Source organism: Hipposideros armiger, unplaced genomic scaffold, assembly GCF_001890085.2.
Source record: "Hipposideros armiger isolate ML-2016 unplaced genomic scaffold, ASM189008v1 scaffold_1484, whole genome shotgun sequence".
In the NCBI taxonomy this organism is placed as follows: domain Eukaryota; kingdom Metazoa; phylum Chordata; class Mammalia; order Chiroptera; family Hipposideridae; genus Hipposideros; species Hipposideros armiger.
The window spans coordinates 14,133-27,227 of NW_017732834.1; the positions used below are offsets into that span (position 1 = coordinate 14,133).

At 40.1% G+C, this 13,095-nt stretch overlaps 1 protein-coding gene across 1 annotated transcript in view; it reads right to left on the reverse strand.

Moving 5' to 3' along the window:
• Positions 1–11,427: 11,427 nt before the first annotated feature.
• ALG14 (ALG14 UDP-N-acetylglucosaminyltransferase subunit) overlaps positions 11,428–13,095 on the reverse strand; it is an 83,243-nt gene continuing 81,575 nt past the window's right edge. Inside the window, exon 4 of the mRNA XM_019634042.1 lies at positions 11,428–11,856. Coding sequence (XP_019489587.1) covers positions 11,626–11,856 — 231 coding nt within the window. The 3' untranslated portion in view covers positions 11,428–11,625. The remainder of the gene's footprint in view (positions 11,857–13,095) is intronic.

Consider the following 13,095-nt stretch of genomic DNA (forward strand, 5'->3'; position numbering starts at 1 on the left):
AAGGATTCCAAGTTAGAAAGAAAAAAGATTTCACATTTCCCTGCCAGAAACATTGTTCTTATTTTCAGTTGAATGGCTTGGCTATTAATTAAGCCTTCCAGCTCAGCAGCTATCTCCTTTTCTACATTCTTGCTGCTAATCGTCATATATGTGACACATGACTTCTGTTTAATGCTAAAGTTTATTAGAGTGGAAAAAAACTCTCTCAGTTATACAGGAAAGGAAAAGAGATTAGGAATCAAGTCCAACCATTTGCTTATTCATCTGCATATGGTTAAAAGATTTAAAAGAATCCACTGGTTTCTGTTTCACTGCTACATGCTAGCCAAGGAGCAAGAAGAAAAAAAGCCTTTTCCTATCCGCAGTGTACGAATACAGTTTACTCCTTTTGCCTTGGGGGCGAGAAATCGTTTCCTCTCCTAAGCCCAAGTAACCAAAGTTTGCAGGGACAAGCTCCTTTATGAAAGGTTATTGTTCTAATAACCTGGTGCTTTGTAACAAATTCCCCCAAAACTTAGTGGCAGAAAATAGCAACTATTTAATTCTGCTCATGGACTCTGGATCAGAAATTCAGGGCACAGAAAGGAAAGCTTTTCTCTGCTCTATGGTGTCTGTCAGCTGGGAGGGCCAGAAAGGCTGGGAGTGACATCCATGACAGGGCTGGGATTGTCTGGAAGCTTCTCCCCTCCCACATCTAGAACCTGGCCTGAGATGACTCAAAGTCTGTCCTCAGAGGCGGCTCTGAACTGGAACACCTACATGTGGCCTCTCTGGGTGGTTTGGGTTCTTATAGCATGGTGGCTGGATATTAAGGGAGCATCCCAGAGGCAAGCATGTCAAGAGACCATGTCAGAACACCACTTCCCCCTCTCACTGCATTCTAGTGGTAGGGCAGGTCACTCGGGCCAGTTGAAAGCGGGAGCACCTTGACTCCTCCTCGTGAAGGGGACGTGGCCGGGTCGTACTGCAGAAGAGCACACAGATGGCCAACTCTGGAGAATACAATTCAGCTCAGTCATCTTGGCTCGTTGCTAGAGTGAGGCCCTTTGATGAGGCATCTTGGGTGAAGGGTAGGGGAGGCAGTTATTTCATGCTGAGGCCATCTTCTGCTCCAGGCCCCCTCTCTAGGCTCCTGGCATCCAAGTCTTACTCAACTCATCCCCAAAAGCCATTCTGTCTCCAGCACCGTCCATCTTTGTTAGTCTCTGGCTGTGGGCAGATGGAATCACAGTGAACAAGTTCTTTTTAGCAGCTTCCGGGCTGCTGTGCTTAGTTTTTTGTTTTGTCTTTTGTCAGCTATATACACACCCACAAATACTCATATATATGGATATACATGGATAGAGTTCTTTACTATGACAATTTTTTTCTATTGTGAAATAATTCACATACCATAAGATTCACCCATTTAAAGTGTATATGAGTAATTCAGTAGTTTTTAGAATATTCCCAGCCATCATTACTATCTAATTCCAGAACACACTTTCATCACTCCAAAAATAAATCCCATACCCATTATGAGTCACCATACATAGTTATTATAATACTACTGACTATAGTCCCCATATTATACTCTACATCTGCGTGACTATTTTGTAACTACCAATTTGTACTTTCGAATCCCATCACCTTCTCCCCCATTCCTCCCCCCACCCCAATTAGCAAATATCAGTTTTTCTCTGTATCTCTGAGTCTATTTATGTTTTGTTTGCTTCTTTCTTCTGTTCTTTGGATTCTACATATAAGTGAGATCATACGGTATTGTATTTCTCAGTATGACTTATTTCACTTAGCATAATATTCTCTATGTCCATCTATGTTGTTGCAAATGGTAAGATTTCATTCTTTTTATGGCAGAGTAATACTCCATTGTATACATGTACCACAATTTTTATATCTAATTGTCTATTGATGGGCATTTCAGTTGTTTCCATATCTTGGCGATTGTGAATAGCACTGCACTGAACATATAGGGATGCACATATATTTTTGAATAAGTATTTTGGATTTTGGAAAAATATCCAGGGGTGGAATTGCTGACTCATAAGGTAGTTCCATTTTTAATTCTTTGAGGAACCTCCATACTGTTTCCCATAGTGGTTGCACTAATTTGCAATCCCACCAACAGTGCACAAGGGTTTCCTTTCACCACATCCTTGCTAACCCTTGTTGTTTGTTGATTTATTGATGATGGCCATTCTGACAGGAGTGAGGTGGTATCTCACTGTGGTTTTTATTTGCATTTCTCTGAAGATCAGTGACGTTGAGCATCTTTTCATACGCCTGTTGGCCATGTGTATGTCCTCTTTAGAGAAATGTCTCTTCATGCCCTCTGCCCATGGTTTAATTCAGATGTTTGCTTTTTTGGTGTTGAGTTGTATGAGTTGTTTTTTTTTTCAAATAAATTTTGGATGTTAACTCATTATCAGGTGTATCATTGGCAAATATCTTCTCCCATTCAGGAGGATGTCTTTTTGTTTTATTGATGGTTTCCTTTGCTGTGAAAAAAACTTTTTAGTTTGATGTAGTCCCACTTGTTTATTTTTTCATTTGCTTCCCTTGCCTGAAGGGATATATCAGTAAAAATATTACTAAGGGTAATGTCTATGAATTTGCTTCCTATAATTTCTCCTAGGAGTTTTATAGTTTCGGGTCACACATTTAAGTCTTTAATCCATTTTGAGTTTATTGTTGTATATGGTGTAAGAAAGTGGTCCAATTTCATTTTTTTGTATGTATCTGTCCAATTTTCCTAGCATCATTTATTAAATAGACTGTCTTTACCCCAATGTAAATTCTTGCTTCCTTTGTCATAAATTACATTTTACATATGGATATGTTTCTGGGCTCTCTACTCTGTTCCATTGATATATGTGTCTGTTTTTAGGCCAATAACATGCTGTATTGATTACTATAAACTTGAAGTATAATTTGATATCAGGTAGCATACCTCCCACTTTGTTCTTATTTATCAGGATTACCATGGCTATTTGGAGTCTTTTATGTTTCAATATACACTTTAAGATTATTTGTTCTAGTTCTGTGAAAAATGTCATTGGTATTGATAGGGATTGTGTTGGATCTATATATTGCTTTGGGTAGTGTAGACATTTCAACTGTATTAATTCTTCCTATCGAGCATGGTATGTTTCCATTTATTTGTATCTTCTTTCTGTCTTCAATGTATTAATAATTTTATGAATACAGGTCTTTTACTTCCTTGGTTAAATTTATTCCTAAGTATTTTATATTTTTTGATACTTTGTTATTGGTGTATAAAAATGAAACCAATTTCTGAATATTAATTTTGTATCCTGCTACTTTTCTAAATTCAATTACCAGTTCTAATAGTTTTTCAGTGAAATCTTTGGGGTTCTCTCTATATAGTATCATGTCATCTGCAAATCATGCCAGTTTTACTTCCTTTCCAATTTGGATGCCTTTTATTTCTTTTTTCTTGTCTGATTGCTGTGGCTAAGACTTTTAGTACTATGATGAAAAAAAGTGGACATCCTTGTCTTGTTCCTGATCTAAAGGGGAATGTTTTTAACTTTTTTTTAAATTATTTTTTATTGTGAAATAAATTTTTTAGAATTAGTTTCAGTGTTTTTAGTTTTTCCCCATTGAATATGTTAGCTGTGGGTTTGTCATATATGGCATTTATTATGTTGATATATCTTCCCTTTATTGCCACTTTGCTGCAAATTTTCATCATAAATGCTTTTTCTGCATGTATTGCTATGATCATATGATTTTTATTTTTCATTTTGTTTATGTGGTGTATCATGTTAATTGATTTGTGGATATTGAACTAACCTTGCATACCAGGAATGAATTCCACTTGATCGTGGTGGATGATCTTTTTAATGTATTGCTGAATTCAGTTGGCTACTATTTTTTTGAGGACTTTTGCATCTATGTCCATTAGGGATGGCAGCCTATAGTTTTCATTTTTTGTAATGTCTTTACCTGGTTTTGGGATCAGGGTAATAGTGGCTTTGTAAAATGAGCTTGGGAGCCTTCCCTTCTCCTGGATTTTTTGGGAATAGTTTGAGAACAGGTGTTAATTCTTTTTTGGATGTTTGGTGAAATTCATCTGTGAAGACATCTGGTCCAGGAATTTTGTTTGTTGGGAGCTTGTTGATTAGTGATGCAGTTTCTTTGGTCTGTTCAGATTTTCTGTTTCTTCTGGAGTCAGCCTTGGAAGATTGTATGTTTCTGGGAATTTATCCATTTCCTCCAGATTGTCTAATTTGTTGGCACACAGTTGCTCGTAGGGTTTTCTTAAAATATTGTGTAATTCTGTGGTGTCTGTGGTCACTTCTCTTCTTGCATTTCTGATTTTATTTATTTAGATCCTGTCTCTCTCTTTTTTTTTTTTTTTGATGAGTCTGGTTAACGGTTTGTCAATTTTGTTTCTCTTTTCAAAAAACCGGCTCTTGGTTTCATTGATCTTTTGCATTTTTTTTTTATTCTCTATTTTGTTTATATCCACTCTGACTTTTATTATTTCCTTCCTTGTACTCACTTTGGGCTTATTTTCCAGTTCTTTTTTATAGTTCCCTTAGGTGTAAAGGTAGAGTGTGGTTTGAGGTTTTTCTTGTTTCTTTAGGTAGGCCTGCATTGCTATGAATTTCGCTCTTAGGACTGCTTCTGCTGTGTTACATATATTTTGGGTCATATTTTCATTTTCGTTTGTCTCAAGGTGTCTTTTGATTTCGTCCTTGATCTCATTGTTGACCTGTATGTTATTCTGTTCTCCATGTGTTTGTGTTTTTCAGTTTTTTTCCCTTGTAATTGGGTTTTAGTTTCATAGCACTGTGGTCAGAGAAGACACTCGATATGATTTCAATCTTCTTAAATTTACTGAGATTAAATTTGTTGCCTAACATGTGGTCTATCTTGGAAAATGTTCCATATGCACTTGAAAAGAATGTATACTCTGCTGCTTTGGGGTGAAATGCTCTAAAAATAGCAGTTAAACCATTGGGTCTAATGTGTCATTTAAGACCACTGTTTCTCTATTGAATTTCTGTCTGGAGGATCTGTCCATTGTTGTCAGTGGGGTGTTATAGTCTCCTATTATGATTGTGCTACTGTTGATCTCTGCCTTTATGTTGGTCAACATTTGTTTTATACTTAGCTACTCCTATGTTGAGTGCATAGATGTTTATTAGGGTTATGTCCTTTTGTTGGATGGATCCCTTTATTATTATATAATGTCCTTCTTTGTCTTTTTATAGTTTTCATTTTAAAGTCTATTTTGTTCAATATAAGTATTGCTACTCCAGCTTTTTTCTCATTTCCATTTGCATGTAATACCTTTTTCCATCCCTTTACTTTCAGTCTGTGTGTGTTTTTCAATCTGAGGTGGGTTTCTTGTAGACAGTATATGCATGGGTCTTGTTTTCTTATCCACTTAGATTCGAGCATTTACTCCATTTCCATTTAAAGTGATTATTGATAGGTACATAGTTATTGCCATTTTATTATTCGTATTTCTGGTCTTTGTTACTTAGTTTTTATCCTTTCTTCTCTGCTTAAAGAAATCCTTTTAACATTTCTTGTAATGCTGGCTTTGTGGTAATGCATCCTTTAGCTTTTTCTTATCTAGGAAGCTCTTTATTTTTTCTTCAATTTTAAATGATAGCCTTGCTGGGTACAGCAGTCTTGGTTATAGGCCCTTGTTTTTCATCACTTTGAATATTTCCTGCCACTCCCTTCTGGCTTGTAAAGTTTCTGTAGAAAAATAGTTTTATGGGAGCTCCCTTGTGAGTAACTACTGATAGTTGTCTTTCTCTTGCTGGTTTTACGATTTTTTCTTTGTCTTTAACCTTTACCATTTTAACTATGATGTGTCTTGGTGTGGGACTGTTTGAGTTCATCTTGTTTGGGATTCTGTACTTCCTGGGCTTGTATGTCAATTTCCTTCACCAGATTAGGGAAATTTTCATTCATTATTTATTCAAATCGGTTCTCAATACCTTGCTCCCTCTCTTCTCCTTCTGGTACTCCTGTGATGCGAATGTTGTTATGCTTGATGTTGTCCCACAGGTTCCCTTATACTATCTTCATTGATTTTTATTCCTTTTTCTTTTTGATGATCCAGTTGGGTATTGGTGTATTCTGATACCCTGTATTCTAAATCACTGATTTGATCCTCTGCTTCATCTAATTTGCTGGTGGTTCCTTCTAGTGTATTCTTCATTTCAGTTATCGTATTCTTTATTTCTGACTGGCTTTTTTTCATGGTTTCTATGTCCTTCTTTATGTTTGTTATCTTTTTGTTAAAATTCTCATTAAGTCCTTTAAGCATTCTTATAATGAGTATTTTAAACTCTGTCTCTGGTAGGTTGGTTGCCTCCATTTCATTTAGTTCTGTTTCTGGAGGTTTCTCCTGTTCTCTTATTTGGGACAATTTTTGTTTCCTCATTCTGGCTGCAACTCTGTGTTTGCTTCTATGTGTTAGGTAGATCGCCTATGTCTCTCAGTCTTTGCTGGATGGTAGCATGTGTCCTGTGTGGTCCAATGGCGCAGTCTCCCTGATCTCCTGTGTGTGTGTTCTGGAAGTGTCCCTTGTGTTGTGTGTGTTCTCCTGCTGTAGTTGAGCTTTGACTGCTTTTGGTGCATCAGTGGGTGGGATTGACTCCCAGGCTGACTGTGAGGACTGGCTACACCCACAGTGTATGAGCTGCTGTGTAGGGGCTGATCCCTCAGAGGAGGCTTTGCCTCTGCAAGCTCTTGTGCCTGTTGAGACCCCCCCTTTGGGTGTGCTGCTTGTGGTGCTAACCAGGTAGTGCTCTGGTGCAGTCTGAAGCTGGCCTCTGGGTGTGTTGTTTCTGGTGTCTCTTGGGAGGGGCTCCCATACATGCCAATTTCAGCTTTGCCTATTACTGGCCTGTGGCTACCTGGTAGGAGACTCAAAGCTATACGTGCTTGGCTACTGCCTGTGCTGGACCTGGAGGCATGTGGGGGTGGCCCTGCTGTGAGCTGAGGCAGCTTAGCAAAAGGCCCAGGGCCTCCTAGGCCTATTGCCACCCATCAGTAGCCCGTAAGACCCAGCCATTGAAAGAGGCTCCTTACGTGCGTGTGCCGGACTGGTTGACCTGGTGTTGAGAGTGCCCTTGGTAATGCAGCACTAGCTGGGCAGGGTGGAGTTCAAGGGAGTCATGAGATGTGACCAGTGGTTTTTACATTAAAGCAGATTCAGTTCTTACTCCAGTGTCCAGCCTGTGATCACCTTTTCCAGGCCCTCAAGAACACTGCAGCCTGTGACCTCAGGCTCACAAAATCCCGAGAGGTGCTCCTGAGTGGCTTTGGTGCAGTTTTTGAGTCACTATCCACTACCAAATTCTCCCTGGGCCACTGCGGATTGTCCGTTGCTGTACAAAACCTCTTCTGCGGCTTACGGGGGTGAGGTGGCCACCCAGGCACCCAGAGTACACCTTGCAATGCAGCTCTAGGTAGGCGGGGCTGGGTTCCAGGAAGCTAAGGGGTGTGGTTGGCAGTTTCTACAAATTCAGTGCAGTCTCCGCTTCCACACTGGTGCTGGGCCTAGGAACACCCCACAAGAATCCTCTGAGAACACTATGACCAGCCACTGCCCGCCTAAGGTCTGCCATACCATCTCCAGCCTATGCTGAGGGCAGGCACAGGTCTTGGCTTAATGTCCTCCAGCCAATGCTTCCTGGGCCTCCACAGGCCCTATGCCTGCTTTAATCCAAAGCTTCTCCAGCGGGGCCAGCAGCCTGGCAGCCAGGAATTTCCAGGGCAACGTAGCACCAGCTGTGTGGAGGGTGGGAACCCAGGCGTCACCAAGGCAGTGTGCATGTGTGGATTCTACCAGACCAATGCAGTCCTATACTTAGTCCTTTGGGGGAAGAGTTTAATCCTGAAAAGATTGCCCCCCACCCCGCCTCCCCGTAAGCCACATGTGTGCAGGCTCCACACAGAGTCAAGAATGGCTCCCACCCCTCGCTCCTGGGCCAAAGGCATTCAGTTCAGTCCTTTCCCACATGTCCCTGGGCCTCTTGAGCTGCCACCCCCTCCGCCAGAGACCACGTGAGTGCCTGCCAGCAAGCGAGTTCATATGCCGGTTCTACAAGAGGGCATTTGGAATTCCAGCCACATGTGCCCTGCTGGGAAGGGCAGACATAGTCCTCACTGATTTTCACTGCCAGGTGCTGTGGGAACGCCTCTTCCTGGCACAGGACCCCTGGGCTGGGGAGCCCAGCATGAACCCCCTCCCCTTCAGGGGGACCTCTGCCAGGGAGGTGACTCTCCCAGCATTCAACCTCTCTCTGTGGGTTTGGGTCAGCCTGTTTCGCATCTCCACCCCTCCTACCAGTCTTGATGTGGCCTCTTCTTTATATCCTTATTTACAGGAGTTCTGTTCAGCTCCTGTTCAGATGATTCTTAAGGTTGATTGCTCTATAATTTATTTGCAATTTTGGTGTGATCCTGGGATGCAGCAGGCACAGTATTTACCTAATCCGCCATCTTGATTCTCACTAGACAATTTGTTTTTAGAGTGCTAGAGGGATGGGCCCTAACAGAAGCAAGCTCAGGACAGACAAAGAAATGTGGGTGTCTGCGCACTGTGTGCCAGAGCTGAAATCTGGGGAAGCAACTCCACCTGGTCCCCAAAACTGAGCTGGAGGACAATCTTATTTTACACTCACAATGATGTTCTTATTGTGGGTAAAAGATGCTTAATACATTGCTATCAAACTCCTTTTGGTGAGGTGGGGCTTTTCAGAAGAAATAAAGCACTGATTTAACCTAAGAACTGCAAGTATGGGCTTTACATTTCCCAATTTTCATCTCTCTTTGGAAGGCCAAATAAAAACGTGTTTCAAGTTACTTTTCGAAGGGGAGACTTGGGTCATGTCTAGCAAGGACGTCTTGCTATTCAGTTTTAAAACTGCACAGCATTCCTCTTGTTGACATGATTCCATAGCATTTTCATTCCAGGCTGAAGCTTCCTGTGATGATTTTTGGATGTCCTATTTGAAGCAGTGAAGACTTTCTGAACTGGCAAGCCACCGCGGCCATGTAGGGCAGCTGAACTGTAGATAAAAATCTTCCAGGGAAGTAGGTGTGGGCAGGATGTGTGATTTCCCTGTCTCTAATTTAAAAACTGATGCAATTACAATAATTTTTCATGTACAGACTCTTCCAGTAAAAGCGGCTTTCCAGAGCGTTTCCAGACAAAGTGGAAAGGACAAGTAGCTACTGATCTTCAGTTTGAGTTGAGACTACAGCACTATCTTTCTCAATGCCACAGACATGCACAGCAGGGAAACTGTGCCCTCTGCTATAATCTCAAACCAGCCCCTTTTGTTAGTGTGACATTGAGGGCTCAAATTAGCCATAACAACACACAGCAGTGTGCACGCTTATTTACCAAATAATCTGAAACTGCGCAAGAAGGCGTGATAACATGTGCCTCTGCCTGGCTCTGAATGTGTTCACAGCATCCTGAACCCGGAAGGTATTTATTTCTAAACTTTTAATGATATAACACACACAGATGCTTTCTCTCACATTCCAGGCTAACTAACCACTGTCTGAGTTAAGACTCTGCAAAACATCTGGGACATATATTTCTGGAAAAAATCATGGCATCTTTTCTACAACTCTCTATGGCCTAAGCATTGTGAGCTCTGGCCCCGACAGGAGCCTCTGCAGCAGGATTACCTTGGGGGCCCCAGGGAGGCTGCCCTGGAGCATAGACAGGCATTAACTGAACTCAACACAGTCCAGTTTCACTCATCCACTATTTACGTAGTGCTACTTAGGAACAAAATACAAAGCAGAGCAAATTCCAAAGATGAATAAAATGCATGTGCTGTTGTCCCTAAAAACATCACTTTCTCTATAGAAAAGTAGAGGCTTATTTTACCTTAGCTCGTGATTGAACCACAGAAATACGCTGTCTGACATTCCAGACCTTTTGTCCATGGAAACGGAGCCAGTGCCTGAGATTCGAGAAGTAAAGTCAAAGCATGATAACTACCACTTGGCTGCCCTATGGCTGCTGAATCCAGACAGCAAAGTGTTTTCACTATTCTGAGAGTTTTCTGCCATGCGTTCCTCTATCCAAAAACCTAAGAAAATGTCCTGCTGACAGATGTGCTTACTTTATTCTAAAAGAACAAGAAAGGCTAGATCAGCCTCAGCATTTTAATTTTACATCATCTTGGGTGATCATGGCTCTTTTCACTAAAAATCAATCTCTTCACTAATTTCTTACCATTTCCTTATTAGATTTATATCATACTTATAAAAAAGATTTAAGAGGAGAAAATTAAAAACTCAATTACTGCAAGAGGTCTTTTCATTGTTTGTTGCCTTGTTCAAGGAGCAGAGCTTAGAGGGAGGGGAATGGACTTCCTGTTTACTGAGGAGCTACCTGGGCCAGGTCCTGCACTAGGCGTTGTCCTTCTGTTGTAGTTGACATGGCATCATTAGGAGCACAGGTGCTCAAGCAGGACCAGCTAAATAATGTGTGAGGTCCCTGGTTCAAAATATGTTAAGAAATTCAAGAGAGTGACAGCAGAATATTAAACCAAGCGCAGGGTCCTCCTAAGTGTGGGTCCCTTTGTGACTGCACAGGCCACATGCCCACGAAATTGGCTTTCCTCTTATGCCAGGCTGCCTGAGCTTGAATCCTGGCTTTGCCACTTACTAGTCATGTGATCTTGGACAAGGCATCTGTAAAATGGAGATAAAAACAGTCCCTACTTCAACGAGTTGTTATTAGGATTAAATGAGTAAATATATAAAAAGTGCTTAGAAGAACACCTGGCATATAGCAAGTACTTAGTAAAAGGTTTAATAAATATATGCTCTACCAAGCCTAAACGTCTCAAAATGCCAAAGACAACTGTGGCCTGGCATTGTGAATTCACTAAAACGTTAAAAAAAATGTTTTTAGAACTTGATCCCTGATAAAGAGAATCATGTTTTTATTAGTATGGCAATGGTCACCTTTTAATTTATTGTAACAATTAAACAAGAGATTTTAAAAGATATTCTAGATTAAGTCCAACTACTCACAAAGCAAAACTGAAGTATTAAAAAAGACACTGGTTTATGCTCAGGGTTTTGGAAGCATGTGGAGTGTAAATTGTCACAAAGCCAATTTAATATAACTGCTTCCTTTATGCTGAAAAGACTCACTAGGGACTTTGCTTCTTCCATGCAGGAAATAGTCTGTTGTATTAGGAAAAAAACTAAGAGACACCTTTCTTTTTCTTTTCTTTTTACATTGCAGAATACTGGAAAAAAAAACAACAACCCAGAAAATTTTACTAATCATACAGATCCTGTACTTAGTTCTAGAAAATATTACTAAAACAAGTCAGAAGATAACTTGAAGGCAATGACAGATACTTTTATATAGAAATTTGGTGCACAGAGGCATAAATACTTCACGGTTTATTAATGTTTGTTTTATAAGAGCAATCTCAGTTATTTCACTGGGTTATCTACATGTTTTATTCTTGACTATCAACAATTCTCAGGACTTTCAGAAGCCTTTACAAGAAACATGTAGTTTTTCTCCCCACTTACAATAAATATTGTTAACTGCAGAATTCTAAAGAAGTAAATTGTCATTCATTAAACAATTCGCCCGAGGTACACAGATTTGGGATATTTCTCCTTAAGAGCCGGCCACTGAACAATGAAGTAATCGGAGAGGTGAAAGAGAATCTTTCCGGACAGGGATAAATGGTCTACTCGGCAGATGCTTTCCACATAGACAATGATCACTTTCTTTATTCCTAGTATCCCAAGGAGAAGGGCAGATACACAGATAGGAACACATGTTCCTGGTCCGTTACACAACACCTTAAAAAAAAAAAAAACAGTTGAAGGTCAAATTAAAATACAAAATACTAATCTAAATGAGGCATCTGGCATTAAAAACAGTCACATCTTAGAGAGGATTTTTATTTTTTAATTCTAAGACTTGAATTATTCCACATCATGATCCAATATGTAGCAGCAAACCCGTGTTGTTGGCTCTCCTGCTCACCAACTCTGTGACTGGGGCAAATCACTTAACTCCTGCAGGCCTGGGCGGACTGCCCTGTGCTATAGGTGTCAGTTCAGTGCCTGGTGCTCAGCCAGCACTCACTAGACGGGTGTGTGTTGCTCTTCTCTGACTGTTTTGTGGATCTTAAATGTCACACAAATTCATAGAAAACAGATAAAATCAGCTATGATTCATTGTCTTCTCAGGTACCAACTTGTTGATTTTTATTCCCATCCCCCCAACCCCTCTCCCCCTCAGGCAACCATCAACTTGTTCTCTATTATCTATGGGTCTGTTTGTTTTATTTATTCATTTGTTTTGCTTTTTTAGATTCGACATATAAGTGAAATTATATGGTACTGGTCTTTCTCTGACTTATTTCACTCAGCATAATGCCCTCAAAGTCCATCCATGTTACTGCAAATGGCAAGATTGTATTTTTTTTATTGCTGAATAATATTCTGTTGTATATATGTACCACAACCTCTTTATCCATTCATCTACTGATGAACATTTAGACTACGTCCATATATTGGCTATCACTAGTAATGCTGCAGTGAACATAGGGTGCATATATCTTTTTGAATTAGTGTTTTTGTTTTCTTTGGATAAATACCAAGAAGCGCAATTGCTGGATTGTATGGCAGCTCTATTTTTAATTTTTTGAGGAACCTCCATACTGTTGTCCACAGTGTCATTCCCACCAACAAGGCATGTGGGTTCCCTTTTCTCCACATCCTCACTAGCAGTTGTTGTTTGTTGATTTATTGATGATAGCCATTCTGACAGGTATGAGGGGATATCTCATTGTGGTTTTAATTTGCATTTGCCTGATTAGTGATATTGAACATTTTTTCATTATGTTTGTTGACCATCTGCATTTCCTCTTTGTAGAAATATTTATTTAGGTCCTCTGCCTGTTTTTTAATTGGTTTTTTTTTTTTGGTGTTAAGTTGGATGAGTTTCTTATATATTTTGGATATGAACCCCTTATTGGATGCATCATTGGTGAATACCTCTTATTCAGTAGGTTGTTTTTTTGTGTTGTTGAT